Below are 18,634 nucleotides of genomic sequence, written 5' to 3'. Positions count from 1 at the left end.
GTTACATGACTGAATTGACATTTGCACCAGAGCGCTCTCATATAAAACATTATACATCCAGTCACGAGGTTATATCTGCAGTTAAATGTTATGACTTCTTAAAGAGACCTTTGTGTCTCACCGTCATTCTGGATCAGCTGACTGAGCCAGACTCCCCCTCTGATCAGTTTCTCTTCTGCTTTGCTGCCTCCACCTCGGAGGGTTCCTCTTTCTCCGCTCCTGCGGGTCGGCTCAATCAGCTCCTCGGCTAAAGCCCTGGTGACTTGGGGTGAGGCGTTCATTCTGCCAACAGGAAACATTGGTTAGACTTTCAGCTTCTCAAAGCTCTCTTTAAAGGTATTGATCCTCTTAGTACTGTGTGTCCTGAGCAATACTTTACCAGCTCCAGCTGCTGTGTGCTGTGGAGAAAGTGCATTTGAAGTTTAGCTCATCATAAAGTACTTTTACAAATCTTTTCACAGGGTTCATACATGTTTTTACCAATAAATGTCCATTTTTTTACAATGACTTTGATGCAAAGTTTCAAGATCACATATTCTGGCAAATGACCATTGATACTCCCTAGCTGTTGTTAAGCATTGGAGATTTTTTTTTTGCCTTTTCTTTATTCTTTAAAAAATTGGTGATTTTTAAATGGGAAAGTTTTTGGCAATTTCTTTTTCTGTCAATTTTATAGCAACAAATGTGTAAATTTTTTTCTAGATTTTTCAGTGATTCTTAAATGCGGAAAAAACATTTTTCCTTAAATGTTTTTGGCAATTAAATAAAAATAAACTGGAGATTTTTGTGATTTTTTTTTTTAAGAAAGAAATTTAGGGTATATTTAGTTTTCCAAAACATTACCAAGGCTGGAAACTGCCTTTTGCAAATCACAAACTTTCTCAAGTTTTTCTTGAGTGTACAAACCCCGTACTTAATAACAATAGTAAAAACATTTACCAACACTTACATACATTGAGGAAAAAACAAGACAAAAATAATGAAAATGTACTAAAATTTAATCATTCATAAAAGCTGGAAAATCATCTGTGACAGCAATATTAGAGTTGGTTTAGTACAATATATTTTCAGCCTCAAGACACAAATCAGAACGCACCATTTTCCCCCATCAGTCTATAAAATACTAATTTCCTTAGCTTTATTATGCAAAAATGGAAGTAGAATATATTATGGGAAATATGGAAGGCTTTCAGCTCTCAATAAAAAACAAAGTCACTTAGGAAAGATGTTATCTCATCAATACACATCCTTGTAAGTAGGAGCGAGTAACTTATGGACAATGATGCATCTTCGTTGACACTGTTAGTGCAGAAATGTATGAGAAGGCCAACATTTCACATGGTTTCTTTTGCAAACGTATTGTCACAATATGCCAAAGATTGATGTTACTTTTAATAAAACATTTTAGTTCCCATATATGGATTTAAACCCAAGGTCTCTTCTTTTACACTGATATTTCCAAAAGAAAGACACCTTGAAGAAGAAGAAAAAAAACAACAAAAAACAGAGTTGTCATCAGGCTGACAATACAAAAAAGGTGGATTTCTTTGCCATTAAAGAGCAGAGAAGAGCATCTTGAGAATATGTGCCGTCTCCTGCCATTTTGCGAGTGGTGATTTATCTGTCGGCCTTTTTCAAAATGCTCGGGAGAGGACTTGGAATGCTGGCACGATCCACTGGGAAACAGTTAATCATTACATGTTTCTGCAAGCAAGAAAAAAATAGTGTCAGTACATATTAAACATAATGAAGGACACAAAGGAGCCTCAGTTTCACAGAAACGTAGACTCAAACTCAGCTGGGTCGATCACATTGTTCTCGCTGTTTTAACACTTGGTTGGGGATGCCGGATGCAACAACAAACACAAGTGTGGGGAACATTAAAAAACTGCTGCGGGCTGAATTCAGTCACAGAGGCCACAATCTGCTTTAAAACTGGGCAGGTTTGGGGACTTTGCAGAGGGCAGAATAGATCATCAGTGGCTCCAGTAGTTTCTACAAGTTCACTGAACATATCACAGAGAGGAGAGGATGGATGGTCAAGAATGAATAACCCGTGTGGGGACTAAATCCTCAGTATTTGTATTGTGCTAAAATGTTTCAAGTCGGAGCCACAATGTAAAGGCAGTCTGAGTTAGACAAATCAGATTTTTTCCCCAAAGTTGCAGTCTCTTTAGTACATCCCTCGTGTGTGTTTCAGTGCTTGTTGTTCAGCTGCAGTGGAGGAATGGTAAGCCAAAGGGGGATTTTTTTAATTGAAAGACTGAAATTGTGGTGTGAAGAGACAGGAAAATTACAGGAAGTTAGACCTGTTGTAGTACAGGCAGCCGTGCACCCGATTACTGTTCAAGACAGACCTTAAAAATATTGAAATGTGGTTGAGTATTACAGTGTTTGTTGTTGTGCAAACATTTCAAATTAAACTACTCTGCCTTGAAAGACTCTGAAAATATAACTTTAAGCCATATTGATATAGGACTAGTATTACCAAGGGACCTTGTGTGATTTAGAAATTACACCCCCTCGACATCTGTTTTCCAAACAACACATCCACATGGGATAAGTGAAGACGGGATCCCCCAGATATGATGGGCAGAAACACAGCACAACACCACGAGCTGTAACACTCGATGCTCTGACAGATTTGAGCTTTTGCATGCTTTTTAAGACTTATATATATATATATATATATATATACATATAATTTATTTTAATTCTTTTTTCTTTTTCCAAAATTTAATACAAAATTTACTACAACGTTTGTCCAAGCGGAACGGGGTTCGGTCCGGGCGGGGGCCCTTCTGTGCGGAGTTTGCATGTTCTCCCCGTGTCTGCGTGGGTTCTCTCTGGGGTCTCCGGCTTCCTCCCACGGTTCAAAGACATGCAGCTCAGGTCAATTGGTGACTCTAAATTGCCCTTAGGTGTGATTGTGAGTGTGTATGGTTGTTTGTCTATATGTGTCGGCCCTGCGATGGTCTGGCGAACTGTCCAGGGTGACCCCGCCTTCCGCCCAATGACAGCTGGGATTGGCTCCAGCCCCCCCGCGACCCTTACGAGGACAAGCGGTTACAGAAAATGACTGACTGTTTGTCCAAGCATTGTGGTTAAGTATATAGTAGCATAGTGTATATATGTGCTCCTGTAAAGAGGTAGGCTTTATGTGGGTTTATGGGTACTCGAGTAAGTTAGGTTAATCTACATTTTGCCAACAGTTCGGCACAAGTATAAAGCAGGAAGACCGTACGTGGTTCAGCGGTAGGTTTAAAGACTTGTAACATTAGAAATGTGGACTAGACTCAATTTGAAAAAAATGAATTATTGATTAATAAGAATGGATAAAAGGTTTGAAGATATTTAAATTTAGGATTTAGGAAGATATTTTAAGACTTTTAAGGACCTGTATGCACCATTCGAATTGCTGTCAAAATATTCCTGAATGCCAAGGCAGCCTACAAAATTCTCAACCTGGAAAAAGGCTAAAATGATGCACGAAAAAAACAAAAACAAAAAACTAAATAGGACCCCAAATCACAGAGATACAGCTTTGCACAGGACTATATTATCACATTACCTGTGTGTTTGGCAAAATAATTTAGGTAATCTGTGGTGTATTTTTCAGTTGACAAATTCTGGATATGGTCTCTAGGGGATACTAGTCCTGTGCTTTTAACAGCAACAAATGCAGATTTTTCCCGTGATGAAATTTTTTAAAATCTAAAAACCAGAAGTTGAGTTTCATATCAAAGTGAGAGGGCTGTAAACAAATGATTTACATTCATAAATCCAGTGAGATATTACAGGCTTTTGGGAAACAGTGGCTGCTATTAGAGTCTAGCACATGAGAAAAATAAATTATTTGAAGATAATGGGCCAGAACCTGCAGTAACGCTGGTATACTGAAGTACAACGCTCCAACAGCAGGTGGAGCCACAACATTCATCAAAAACTTACACCTTGAGACATTTACATAAAACATTATTAGTCATCTTTGATTAAAGTAAAAGGTGAAGCCCTGATATGAATTTTCACACATTTAGGTTTCAGTTACGTGGCTGACACAAGACATTAGATCAAGGTTTTTATGACAAAACAGCCCTCCTTTCATCATTTCAAATAAAAAAAGATGGAGGTGTAACTGATGGCACCACGAGGCAAAAGGGTACCACAGAGGATTAACTCTTTAACCCACAGAAACACTTTATCCGTCATCATCGTTTCAGAAGACACCAACGATTCTTTGAACCTCATTTATCGAGTTTATCCTGCAACACAATACAAGCTTGCCTGCAGTCGAAAATTTATTAAATGAATTCCTTATTTATTACTGCTAAATAAGCAACCCAGAGCTCTGTGAGGAGCCCTGCTCATGTCTGGAATAAATTTAGATTGGACACCCACTCACCTGGCCTGGAGCTGCTGTGGGAGGGCATTTTAGAGCAGCGTGCAACTCGACTTCTTTTTTGTCTTCTTCTTTTCCATCGGTGTTTTCCTGTTGATCTGTCTCACCAGATCATAGAAAATCTACAACAAAAGAAAGTTCAATGATGCTTCAGCGATCACAAAAAAAACAATGTCTTAAAAGTCAATAATGCCATTTTGCCATTTTCTCCTAAAACAGAAGTAGAGGACCTGATAGGGAATACAGACGGTTTGTAGCTCTAAAAAGGCAACAAAATCACTTAGATTTATTTTCTTATCAACACATATCTTGTAAAAATAAATATTTTGTCTTTTTTGACATTTTTTAAGCAGAAATGTATGTATAGTATAGTCAGAAGGACATAACAATGCAACAATTTCTTGATTAATGGATCAATTGATCACCAGAAAATTAATCTGCAACTATTTTTTTATGTTTTTTTGTTGCATACTCAATATACAGCATGTCTACATTGTGCAGTGGGATGCTTTGTCATCCTGCTTAATATAATAAATATCCAAAATACAATTTACAAAACAAAGATAAAATAGAGTGCAAATATGAGACACTAAATGTGGTGCAGATATTAAAAAGAGATGCAGGAGGATGGGTGAAGGTTCATGTCAAATTATAGAGAATGTGAAGGTAGGTCACGCTGTGTGGGACGGGGGCACCATTTTTTTGGTATGCACTCTGTTAACATACGTATGCACGCAGACCAAAGACTCGATAGTTTACGGTGCCTGGGTATATCAGTGAAGGCCGTGTATCAGGGTCTGTAGTCCTGCACCACATCATACAGATCTATGCTGTTTATTGTGATTACTGTAGTTTGTCCAAATACTGTTGCACAACCCTCCGCAGCAGGCACAGGTATGGCAGTGAATCCTCTGAAGATGGCGTACCCGTTTGAAACATTTAACAGCACATAACATCAACTTCACATTCTCCATTTATGAATAGTTTTGAGTCCCCAAACTATGCTTTTAGTTAAGGTCGACCAAAGGATTTTTAAAGGTGGTTAAAATAATGCTAGTTTGAAACAGGAAAAAGCAGACAGCCCATTAATCAGCTGATGATTAATTTATGTAAATGCATGCTCAAATGAAGACCTAGACACACTCACACTGTAAAAAGGACCTGCTTTCTCTGGAGCTGTTCCCACTGATCATTTAATACAACCCTCCCCTTTTCAGCTCTGGGCAGTGATTGGCAACCACCGGACCATAGTTGACAATAATCTTGTAAAACGTCGTATCAACACAGTCTGAACTGATAAATCAGTCAACCTCTAGTTTTTATTGTCATAAATGTAACATTTTTCAGGTATCCCCAGGCTTATATGCTAGTAAACTAACTAGTAGAAGTAGTGTATGTAGCATAGCAGTAGTCCTTACCTCATTAACGTTGATCTTTGATTTAGCTGAAGTCTCTAAAAAGGCACAGTTGCACCACTGACGGGCCAGATTCTGACCCTGCTCCTTGCCAACCACACGCTCGTCATCCAAGTCACATTTGTTTCCCACCAGGATCATTGGAACCTGATTGATCAACAGAAAAAAGGTCACACTGCAACGCAACGTCTAACTTGGTACAGCATTTTCATTTTCACACAGCCAAGTATGAATGATTCAGTTGGTTTATGGTCTTGTGTTCGGTTAGTGCACACGCAAAATGTTGAGTGAGCCTTTAACCAAGAACACAAGACCAATCAAGCAACCTGCTATGAATAAATAAAGCAGACACTCAGCATGCAGCACATCCTCTCTCAAAATTGAAATGAAGAGACTAAAGTGGTAGATAGCATCTAACAACAGCTCTGACATTTCCACCCTGTCAAAGTTCCTGCCCCCCCTTCGCTCTGCCCTCTCTCCCACAGAGTCGAGTCTAATGAGGGAGTGATGAGCCTGAGAGGTGACACCAGACAGATTACAGAGAAGACACCGATGAAAGGTTATCGCTGAGGAGAAACGCTCCACACTCTGAGGAGGTGCCTTATAGAATTACAGGAGCAGGTGAAAAAAAGTCACTTCAATTTCAATACAGATACATAAGGCATAATCTACTTCCATACTGTTGTTTTCTTTAGGTTCACGCAGGAGTTAGCTTTGCCCTGGTTCTCTCGTCAAAAAGCCTATGGGATTTCTCCATGGGATTTTGGATAACGACAGAAAATAAGCTCTGTGGAAAGACAAATGTTTATAATACTTACAAGGTTTGTTCAGTGAGATAATCTTCAAAAATGAGCATTACCAAGCTAACACTGTGCTCTGAACCAGTGGTTCCAAACTGATGGGTCGCAGTCCAAAACTGGGTCGCAGGGCCATTCTTAATGACTAAACAACAAGTTTGTAAAAAAAACACTTAATTTTGAAGTATTGAAGTACAGTACATTATCAGCACAGAGCTTTTATTTTGAAGAGCTATTACTGTTTTTTAATTTTGCAAGATGTTTTATTTTTTTTGTTCTAAGCCAACATGTTGTTTATAGCTTATGAAATAAAATTGTATTGTATTGTATTTTATCTTAAGAGTGGACCTTGAAATGATGACTGGGGAAACATCTGGACCCCAAGACTGGGCCAGTTGGGAACCACTGCTATTAAAAAAGTACACTACTGTCGCATGACTTAACGTCACCACCACAACGAGGCTGTAAAGCCGCGTTCAGCTCTACGATTGTCTCTAATCTCATTAAGCCCCTTGTTTGCAACCTTTTTTAAGAAACATAAAAGCTTCAAAATTCAAGAGTGGGGTAATAAATTATGTACTTTATGTGGTAGAACAAAATGTGAAAGTCTCTTCAGCTTGTGTTAACCACAGACTTTAAGTTACACATCTAAACAAAAAAACCCACAGACTTTGAGACAAGAGAACTGTAAGTGCTGAGATGCCAACTCATTTTCGGGTTTTAGGATTCATTCCTGGGGCACTCTGCAAGTGCTCTTCTTTCTGGACGATGACACAGCGGATGCCGACAAATCGGTGGGCTGAACGGAGATGTTGTGTCAAATAAAATCATGTGGCTAATAAACAGCATTAGTTGTTGGAAGAAGTTGTGTCTGGCAATACTCCTACACACAGGCTTTTTTTTCTCCACTAATCCTGTAACTTTATTTTTATCATTCACAGTTGTTATTTTTCTCAGCTAAGCTGCTTGCTCCACAAACAGAGACTGAGATCTAGTGGTGCGTGCTGTGCACTAAAGCACATCCCCGAAATACAGCGTCTTGGTTATCATACCTTTGACAATTCCACATACTCCAGAACAATGTAATACTTTGATACCTTCTAAGTCCAACTTTGATGTTATATCGTCCGACAACTAATGAAAAAAAAATCCTTAATGGAAATAATCAAAATAATGTTTTAGAAATATGTGGTTTACACAGGATAGCAACTAAGTGCAAAATCTTATGAAAAAATACATAACTGATATTAACATTTACTGGTCTGGTTTGTTCTTTATATTTAACTACATGGATGCAGTGGTATTTTAAGGGGATAATGCTTTGTTGCCATGCTTACAATTACTGTAAAGTCCACTTCAAACCGGAAATTTGCAACAAGACGGGTTTAAACATGCACTTACTTGCACGGACCTGTCTGTAACATTCTAAAAGCCCGCCGATTTACATACACGCAACTCGACAAGACAATGTATCGGCTACATAGTAACAAAATGCCCTACCGTTATGATTTCCAGTTTTTTTTAAGGCTTATGTCAGCGCTGAACAAAATTTGCAGCTTCTTAAAAAATGAGTGAAGACTGTGATAGTGAGATACTAGCCACAGTTGCATTTTAATTAGTGACGAAACGGCAAAAACATAACAAAATAAACTGAGCTTCAGATGGACAATATTCATAATAAATATGACAAAATAATTTAAATAACCGGCACGTTTTAATCAGTCAATGAGTAGGCTGTGTGCTTGTAACATGAGCACATGCAGAAAGCAGCAGGAGAGATCCACCGTCTGACACCGACACACCCGAGGACGGAGAGCTGTTGTCAGAGAACGCCGCAGCGAGCAAACACGCCGTCTGTGGCCGCTGTGACTTGGCCAGTTGACTTAGCTACAAGCTCATTGGCTGTTGAAGCAGGTAACGCGCCTTACGTACTAAAACCAGCCACTGACGACTTGCGAACTGAGTTGTGGGAGCTGAAACCCGCTAGTTCACACCGCTGCAACTTCTATATGTAATGTTCTACGATGTTTTTGTCTTGTTGGGAATCTTTTGTCTTAAAAAAATATTCGCTCATTCATTGATAAGTTGACTGATCAGTAATTGTGACTGAAAAAAGACACGTGGAAATAAAAATTATAACGTTTTGACAGAGTGTAACACTCACGTCCTCTGTGTCCTTTACTCGCAGGATCTGTTCCCGGAGGTCCTGTAGGTCATTAAACGTCGACTGCGCTGTGATGGAGTACACCAAAGCAAAACCTTGGCCATTCTTCATGTACAGGTCCCTCATAGCTGTGAACTGTTCCTACAGATCGATAACAGAGAAGAGGAGCCATCAGCAGCCTGTCCACATTTGTCTTGTAAGACTCACACATCTGGTGTCCATGTCTGACTTGACTTACTGTTCCAGCGGTGTCCAGGATTTCAAGCATACATTGCTGCCCGTCGACCTCGACTTGCTGTCGGAGTAAAACAAACATTTGTTAGAAAACAAGTGGCGACATTAAAACAGCCGGACACTCTGAGGTTAAATGAAGTGTTCAAAGTGTGTTTCTGAGCTCACCTTTCTGTAGGAGTCTTCTATTGTGGGGTCGTACTTCTCCACAAAAATGCCTTGCACAAATTGGACTGTCTGGAATTACAAATGAATCAAAGGAAAACATCAGTATTAATCAAAAACTGGAACACTTTTTGCATTACTTCATCCAAATCTATTCATCAAAAATATTTTGAAAAAAACACACTTCAAATATTATGATTCATCTTCAACATTCATCTCTGAATGTTGATGAAGCCAATTTAATTTCTTAACAAGGATAATTTATATTCTCGAGGCGGCACAGCCCATGACTCACGCGTATTCTTGCCTACTAGTCTCTTTTATTTATTGTGTCCTTTGAAATATTACATCCCAGAATACATTATGTACAGAATAAAGCTTTGTACCACAATGCAGTTTATGTAGCACGAAGAATCTTATAAATATGTATTTGTCTCTCATTTAAAGCACTCTTAAGTGATTATAAATGACATTATAACCATGCCAATAACACATGTTACTACATAACTGTGATAAACATATTGACTCAGTTGTTCCAGTTGTTGGTGCTGCAGCAGCCTTTACTCACCAGTGCAGATTTTCCCACGCCTCCTGATCCCAGCACCACTAGCTTGTACTCACGCATGGTGGGCAACTTCACTGGACAGCACAGGGGTCTGAGAGAGGACAGGATGAGACAGAGGGACAAGGATCAAGAATAACTGTAATAACCTGAAATGAATTTATTCCACATCCATAATATTCTACAATAATCTATTACAATATTTCATTTGAATCAAGGTGTTGACAGAAAAATCTCCCTAACAATGCCTTTAAACTGTCCTCAAAGGCAACTCACTGGAAATCTTTTCTATTATTTTTGTTGGTCAATGTTGCTTTTTGTGCGTATTCTTATGCGTGTCCCTTTGTATCGCTCTGTGTTCCCTTTCTAAATTCAGACATGTTTGCGGGTCCTTGAACGCAGCGCAGGTGGGACTCTTTGAGTTCATTTTTCAACAGAAGTTTGTGGGGTTTGAGTTGAGGCTGATAATTGATCAGTCAATCCGATCAGGGCTGATCAGTTTATGTTGATGCATGAGAGGAGCAGCTACTGCAGAGGTGAGTTTAATCAAACAGACCGAGCGCGATTAACAGTGAGGTTTCACTTTCACTGCGCCTGCTGTTCTGCCTGTCTGTCTGTCTGTCTGTGTCTAGATTATGCAAAACAACCATCAGTCCCGCGCCAAAAATAGGCGGTCAGTATGTGGCAGCAGATGTAGTTATCATAGCGGACTGCCACAAATAAATAAGTGTGTGGGAAACCCTGTGCAGTTCTTTATTCATTTACCTGTCTTTGTCCAGCTTGTTGTCCTTGTTTATAGCTGCATGTCTATTTCTTTATTGTACTAACACTCTCTGAATACATAAGAACATAATACATAAGTGATTAGTCGATTTACAGAATTTTGACAATCGATTAATCAATTCAATTATTTTTTAAGCAAAAATGTCTAACATCTGCTGTTTCACGTTTCTTAAAAGTGATCATTTTCAAAACACTGTCATTTATGATAGAAAATGAAAAGTCTTTTAGACTGCTGGCTGGACAAAAGAAGCAAAGTGAATTTGTCACTTTGGGCTCTGGAAATTGTGATGAGCTTTTTTCCCCATAATTTTACAGACTAAACGATTAATCAATTAATCATGAAAATATACGGCAGTTTAATGGAAAATAAAAATTACTGTGAGTTGCAGATCTAAAGTACATTGTTTGACATTAATCAAATTCCTTGTTCCTGTACACACACTTGGCCAATAAAGGCTGATTCTGTTTGCAATCAAAGACTTTTTTGCAAACCAAAACCAGAACCTTCAGCATTGATCATGATGTACAGTAACCACAGTAATGAAGCAATCGAGTAAACTGATGTCAGTGTGAACACCCTGTCAGTACAGTGTCTAACAATGAAAAATCACAGCTGACATCAGCACAGTGAAACGCAGTTCCTCTGCCAAAAAATGAGCTCTCTCTCCCACCCACTACCATGGGACTTCAGCTGTCATGACGACGGGGGGCGTCGCCTTTAAAAATAAAAATAAAATCAAGAAGAGCTGACGGAAATCAGAGACATGCTTCTTACAGTAACTCCAGAGATTCAAACCTCTCAGTAGTAACATCAAAGCATAATTAAGCACCTTTTAGTACAAACTTGTAACATCTGACCCATAATATGAAATGTGGAGCCATGGATGTAAAAAAGTGCAATAGATCCTGAAAATGGCAGCATAAAGAGTCAGTAGGTAAAAAGTCCCAGTGCTGCAAATAACTTAATCTCATTACAATATGAGAAAGAAAGGCCACAGAGAATAACCTCTCATCACCTCCATCACGCTGACACAGTTTAGACGGCATGTGGCCCAGAAAATATTATCAGTCAGGGGAACCGTCACAGGCATGGAAATGTTTAGGATGAAGACACTTTTTTAAAGCAATCTGTTAACATCAAGTAATCAATCAATAAATAAAAAGAGAAAATCTTTGACAACTGCATCAATTTTAACAATAATAAAAATTACAGATGCATTATAAAGCCCTTGAGTCACACAAAAAGATGTTCTTCTGTGGTATCATTTTCCATCATTAGTTGTATTTATTGTTCATGTTTTGTTGTATGTAAACATGGAAAATGTGCAACTGTGAACGCTCAGAAAGCCACAAACCTACAACTGATAATCAAACTTGTCATTGTTATTGTTTCAGAGAAAACATGAGTTGATCTGCCAAATTTGCTGTGTGTTTTGATAGATTTGACTTAATGGGGAGAATTTTCATACTAAGGTGAACTCTAAAATATTAAATTAAATCTGATTTTAAGGTTATGTTCAGAGAAAATGAGCAACACAAAAAATTGCATTTATCTGGGGCAGAAAGTAATCACATAACAATACTGTTCTCAAACAAGTACAGAGGTATATATGCTGTAAAGTTTTTAAGTATTGTTTTTTTTTTGTTGTTTTAAATGCAAATGTAATCGTCATTTGATGTTCAAATGTCAAAGAGGGGGTGGTGCACGCTAAAATCTCATTTACGAACCTCTTTGAATCCAATAATCATACAAAGATCCGTGGGACATTTGTCAAACATTGAGACAAACAATACAAAAACCACTCTGTCACACTCGACTGGCATTTGCAATTCTAACTAGGACGTATGAAGCACCACCAGAAACCCACAGTGTGAGACAGGCACACGAGGCACTCCACAAAGCGCCATTGTAATGACCCTCCTCTACTCAAGTACACCATACAAACAGAAAATGGAGATCAGAGAAAGCATGCGTGACCACTGCACTGAGATCATTAGCGGGGTGAGGGGGGAGCACCTAAGGGTGATGCCAACATGTACCTTATGCATCTGTTGGCCGCAAATATGTCGGTTTATTACGGTTTATTAATGGAAATTTATGTGGGTGTCACAAAACATGCTTCAAAGCCGTGACATCAGATAAGAAATCCAAGCCTTCCCCTGATAAGATATGAGTCCGGGCTCAAACAGTTCAAGTGTAAAACACTTGAGCTGACAACCTTCACCAAACCTACCCATGAATTTTTGATCGCTTTTCTGATGACAGTGCCTCCTTGTTGCTAACCAATGAACGCTCACATTCCTGATCAAGAAATAAAATGTGAAACAAGTGCACAATGCCTTACACAAGAGAGTATTCTGCACAAAAATATGTGCAGTGACACAAGAAGCACATTCATGCTGAGAAAACAGCCTAACCTACTGTGTACACGGCTGCTGCAGATGACAACTCCCTCTACATCTGGGGAGGGGGGCGCCGGCAGATCCTCAGGTGCACTGATGTCAGCGGGCAGGTGCTGAGCGTCAGTTGGGAGCCAGAAAACTAGGCTACACCAAACTGTTTAGACAGGAAGCTGGCCCTGAATTAAAACAAATATTGGAGTGTTTACATTCAGATCATTGCTCTGGATTAAACTGGATTAATGTACTACACAACTTTTAAGTTTTGCTTACATGTTCATACAGGCAGATTAATAAAATGAAAATGAAAATTCAATAAAAATACAAGTTGATCTAATACATTCATAACAAATCTGGTAGATTTTGCTTTTTTGGGGGTTAATTTAAAGCGAATTGGGCTTACGTTCTTTGACACACATCATATAAGATCGACAAAGTCAGCGTCAGAAGGGGGCAAATTAATTTTTACCTCAGCAGAAGAGCACAAACACGCCTATGCTTTAAATAAAAGTTTATCTTGTAAAACTCCGACTCTATAAGTAAAACAAGCAGTGCTATGTTAGCATTTGGAAAATTAAATGAAATATTAACTTAATTTGCAAAAAGTGTAGTTGGCTTAAAACAGAAGGGTGTGGCTATTAGTTTCCCAAAGAGACCGTGAACACCATCTGAAATGACCACACAAAGTTAGCACTCACAATATGTCATCATATCTTACATGTGAATTTAATATCAAGTTTGAGAAGTCATAACCGATATTCAAAAATTTGCTTGATTATGACCCAGAAAACTAGGCTTCACTAAACTGTTAAGGCGGGAAGCTGGCCCCGGATAAAACAAATATTTAAGTTTTTACATTCAGATCACTGGTTTGAATTAAACTGGATTAATTCGCTGCGCAACTCAAAAACTTGCTTTTATAATTGAAATTCATATTAAGAAGAAAAAGTAAGAATAACATTTTAACAGGAAAACTTTGCACCAGAGTACACTGTAATAACAGCCAACAAAATCATCTGCTGCTCAGTGTTGGCTCAGTCACACGATAATGACACTGCGTTTAACAGGAGGACTTAAATTGTTAATTTAAGTGCTGTAGGTGTCTACTTTATAGAGTCAGGAGGTGAGTTGTCACATGTTACATAACAAACAAACCGTATTCATTAAGAGACCTGTTGCTGATCATTACACAACAACAAAATACACACGTTTTTCTGATAAAATCATCACAAATCTGGTGGATTTTGTTCTTTTAGGGTTAATTTAAGGCTAACTGGACTAACTTTGTCAAACTTCTTCGATCTTGTATGAGCCAGAAGGGGGCAAATGTATTTTAACTTAGCATAACTGCACCAACACACTTCAAATAAACTTTTATAAAAGTCTATCTTGTAAAAGCATAACTTTAGAAGTCGAGTAATGTTATGTTGGCGTTTGAAATAATAAACAAATATAAAGTTACTTCGTGACAACTTATCGCGTAGTTGGTTTCGAAAGGAAGGGTGTGGCTATTAGTTTCCCAATGCAACACACTGTGATCGTAAACACCGTTTACAATGAGCACACAAAATCGACAGCGTTAAGGACTCAACACGACTTAAATATGAATTTAACGTCAAGTTTGAGAAGTCGTAATCGATCATGAAAAAGTCGCTCGATTACGACTGGTCAACTGTTAGCATTCAGCTAGCAACATTTGGTAAACGTTAGCTAGCGTTAATGGGTGTTAGCCTGGAAAAAGACATAGCGAGCTGTGTCTCACAAACTCGGCGTGGACTAACGCTGGCTCGGCAGAAGAAACAAGTTGAGTTTACAGTTTATCGGTAGCTTTTGTCTAACAAACATTAAACTCCATTTTAAAGTCGCCTTACGGTTCACAAAACTGTTTGGCTAACGCCGCTAGCTAAGTAAGTTAGCTAGCCAGTTAGCATCAAGCTGAACTCTCATATCTCTTTTTTTACTTTATCTAGCAAATATTTGAGTTTTCGGGCGGTAGCCTGGTTTCCCACTAACACGCGGATAAACTACTACACACATGAAAGCGAGCGAGATACAGTTTGACATAAATCTACTTGAACCACAAACCATGTTTGTGTCGAGATCTCAGTAGTTAGTCATTAGCTGACGTTAGCGGCTCAACCCAGGCAACTAGCCTGTAAGCTAAAGCTATTTTACTCATTAGAAATAATTCGCCACAGTGGAGCCGGAAGTCGTTTTAGTGTCACATCGGAGACACTAAACTGTTTACGGATTTATCGTTGAAGAAATAAAGTCACATGATGGGTAATTAGCTGTAAAATTGCTAATTTAACAGACGGGTGAAGCTTGTCAGGACACTTACCGTGTTCCGCTATGTGTGTGCGCTAAATCACACAGAGTGAATGTACGGAAGGCTCTGAGCGGCGGCCGCTGATTGGTTCAGAATCAGCCAATCACAGCGATCCAGGTTAAAGCACAGTTTAAACCTCCTCACCTCAAACACTCGGTTTATTCTCCTCTTTAAGTGACTTCACGGCAACATTTAACACTGTAGAGTAGTTTCTGCTCTTCAGGAAGATTAGAGCTTCTTATATACTGTCCAATATACTTGGCGGTCAAAAATTACAATGTTTAACAGCATAGAAAACCCCCTAAATGATCTTTTTTTTACCCTAACATACTGCCTCTGTGCATATTTCCATGAAAGCACACACATGCACACACAGACAGAAATATTTCTGTAAAGTCCGTGCACACAGACTTGCATACTGTACTATGTTGCTACAGGGTGTTATTGTTTCCCTATAATAATGCATTCAAAACTACTTTTTGCACATTTCCTCTGCTTTCTTAGGCTACAAAAATGATGACAGGTTTGTTGGAATAAAAACAATGGACTCCACTTTCTGCACTGTGATGAGGGAAAACCTAGATCATCACAAAGTTTGTGATAAATTATAGGTTGTTTCTTCATGCAAAATAGATTTGGGATTTAAAATTCAATCAAACAGCTTATTTTATTTTTAGGGGTTTTAGTGAAGGTGGGTCATTTTTTTACCCATATAAACATATAATGTTGAAAAAAGCTTTAATACTAATGTGTTAATGATGCATGTCTATGCATGTCTATGTAGAGCAACGTCGCTTTGGATAAAAGCGTCTGCTAAATGAAATTGTAGAATTGTAGATTTGTAGGAAGGAGAATCAGTGGGGGAGAAACCTACTTATATAAAGTGTATATTCTATATCAAAAAGTGTCACAGTTAACATTGCAGAGGATGGCATTTAAGATTTACACTGTTTATAAACTTGTTCAGGAAGCTGGAGCATCTCAACAACATCTCAAAACTTACATTTGATTCTCAAACACTCCCAGAAGAAAACACGCAGCGGAGAGAGAAAGTGTCTTGGTTACGAAAAGTAGCACAGCTGCACTGAGAGCTGATGTTTGGCAGGTGATTTTTGAGGTGAAGTTTGAAGTTGAATCCAATAATAACAAAAGCTTTGACGAACCCCAGGTGACTTAAAAAGACATTCAAGCTCTCGTGTTTGTTAACTTTTGGCATTTTAGATTTGCAATATGATTTATTTTTCAGTCAGCCAGCTGCAAGGTTGTTTATCCAACACCTATCAGTCTTACCATCTGTTTGTTTTGTTGTTCAACGCATCAGTCAGAGTTGCCTCTGCCCCTGTTTCTTTGTGTTTTAGATTTAAAATTATATAATGTTGTTATTTCTTTGTTGCTGGATGGATTTTAATATGCCAGCCTTTTGTTGAGGATGAATTGGTTTGATGATTTTTTTTTCTGCTGTCATGTTAAAGGCCCACATGAAAGAGTAAGACACCCGGCTGGTCACGCCACAGTGACTGCATGGATTAGATGAGTTTCTCTCTCTGCATATCTTCCTCATTACAGCGGCTAAATATGGAGTTTGTGACAGACAAGAGGCTGTGCATCATCAGATGACTTATGACTGCATGTCATCTAAAGTATACTGGGGACAGTGTTGCCATGTTACTCCAACAAAAGACTCCTGCCCACGTTGAGAGCAAACAAATTACAGAGCTGTTACCGCAGTCATCGTCATAAACTGCAGATATGGAAGTTATAAATAGAAACCTTAAAATAAAATTGTGAGTAAAGTAAATAGAAATGTATACAGCATCTGTTTCAGTGGTGTGCTCTGGCGTCCTGCAGACAGACGCGATGAACACAGACTCATTGTCCTTCAAGCTCATCATACAAACTACAGATTTATATTAAAGACACACACACACACACACTCCAAAAACAGTGCATTATAATAATGAACTGATTACTGATCTGGCCTACCAGGCACAGCAGGGGCCTTCACCTGCAAAATGTCACACAAAATCATATGTACAGACAAGAATAAGATTAATAATTACCAACATGATACTCAGAAGAACCAAAAAACACAGAACTACCACAAAGTGACACAAAAGTACCTCAATAAAACACAAATTACTTAAAGGAGACACAAAACAACCAAAAAGAGACATAAAATGATGACAAAGAGACACAATACTACCACAAAGACCCACCATTAAGTGACACAAAGGCACCTCTATACACAAAATGACCTTAAAGAGACACAAAACAACCACAAAGAGACACAAAATGACCACAAAGAGACACAAAGGTACCTCTGTACACAAAATGACCTTAAAGAGACACAAAACAACCACAAGGAGACACAAAGTAAGCAAAAAAGACACAATTACCTAAAACTAACACAAAATTACCTTAAAGAGCCAGCACAGAGAGACACAAAATTACTTCCACGAGACAAGACAACCAAAGGGAGACAAAAACTGACCTTAAAGAGATAAAACCACAAAGAGACAAAAATGGACTAACAGGAGTCAAAAAATGACCAATAAGAAAAAAATAATTAAACTAAATAATTACCACAAAAACACAAAAAGATACATGATAACTACAGATAAACAAAACACAAAACCACCACAAAGTCTGTATGTTTCGCCTGTCAGTAGGAGAGGCGGTGGGGCCTTTTGCATATCTGCACCCAGGGCTCCAGTGTCTCACAGTACACCCCTGTTTATCATCCTTACAGCTGTTGTCACTTCTTGCTCTGAGAGTCAAACACCAAATCAGTAACAAGATATTTCAGATTAGTTTTTACTCAGATCGTATGACGATGAAAATCCATCCAGCTCAAGTGATTTATTGTCATGTTCGAGCCTCCTGCTGCTCGTTACACATAATGAAATAACACCAGATTCATCTGATCTGAGCTTTTCATTATGCTGTTTGAATAAAGTCCAACGATTCATCCCTGCAGACTCTCCCTCCACTCTGTCCTGACGTCTGCCAACAAGCTACTTTATTTGGCATGACGGGAACGAGAGACGTCTGTGGGGACAGGTGTGATGTAGGAGGACAGATTGTCCATCTTTAGTCTGTTATTTTGTGACCTTGATCAAAGTGAAGGTCAGCGGAGGAGAGAGCAGCTGTCTTATGAATGTTTTATTTCTCTTTTCCTGGTTGACCTCCTGCACATCTAAGCAACTGTTCTGTGTGGAGAATTTAAAATCAAAAATATATATTTTTCTTCATGCCTGTAGCGCTATTTATCAGTCTAGATTATTTTGGTGTGAGATCCCGAGTGTTGGAGATATCGGCCGTGGAGATGCCTGCCTTCTCTCAAATATAATGGAACTAGATGGTGCTATGATTTTGTGGTGCTAAAAGTG

General features: G+C 38.6%; 1 protein-coding gene across 3 annotated transcripts; it reads right to left on the bottom strand.

The window, feature by feature from the left end:
• Positions 1–977: 977 nt before the first annotated feature.
• rap1aa (RAP1A, member of RAS oncogene family a) lies at positions 978–15,392 on the bottom strand. 3 transcript variants are annotated; one of them, XM_042491276.2, is made up of 9 exons: positions 15,258–15,392; positions 12,935–13,095; positions 9,740–9,827; positions 9,175–9,243; positions 9,014–9,070; positions 8,776–8,916; positions 5,818–5,961; positions 4,403–4,521; positions 978–1,704 (listed from the first exon to the last, which is right to left on the bottom strand). In XM_042491276.2, the coding sequence occupies exons 3-8, from the start codon at positions 9,794–9,796 to the stop codon at positions 4,432–4,434; spliced, it is 558 nt and encodes a 185-aa protein (XP_042347210.1). In that variant the 5' UTR covers positions 9,797–9,827; positions 12,935–13,095; positions 15,258–15,392; the 3' UTR covers positions 978–1,704; positions 4,403–4,431. The 3 variants fall into 3 exon arrangements, with proteins under 3 accessions (XP_042347210.1, XP_042347209.1, XP_087938000.1); XM_042491275.2 differs by having other exon boundaries at positions 12,939–13,095; positions 15,258–15,391; XM_088081874.1 differs by lacking the exon at positions 15,258–15,392 and adding an exon at positions 15,002–15,127 and having other exon boundaries at positions 12,939–13,095.
• Positions 15,393–18,634: the final 3,242 nt, after the last annotated feature.

Source organism: Plectropomus leopardus, chromosome 9 (assembly GCF_026936395.1).
Source record: "Plectropomus leopardus strain MGB_pleo_1.0 chromosome 9, ASM2693639v1, whole genome shotgun sequence".
NCBI classification, from domain to species: Eukaryota; Metazoa; Chordata; class Actinopteri; order Perciformes; family Serranidae; genus Plectropomus; species Plectropomus leopardus.
Note: the sequence above shows the minus strand (reverse complement) of the source record. Positions and strands in the feature narration are given on the sequence as shown.

What these genes read in the sequence shown, in the direction of transcription:
- rap1aa (XM_042491276.2), bottom strand. Translation starts at nt 9,796, where the DNA reads ATGCGTGAGTACAAGCTAGTGGTGCTGGGATCAGGAGGCGTGGGAAAA. An exon ending in TAGAAGACTCCTACAGAAAG is followed by an intron (nt 9,071 to 9,174) that starts GTGAGCTCAGAA and finishes TTACTCCGACAG; the next exon opens with CAAGTCGAGGTCGACGGGCA. An exon ending in GAGTAAAGGACACAGAGGAC is followed by an intron (nt 5,962 to 8,775) that starts GTGAGTGTTACA and finishes TTGATCAATCAG; the next exon opens with GTTCCAATGATCCTGGTGGG.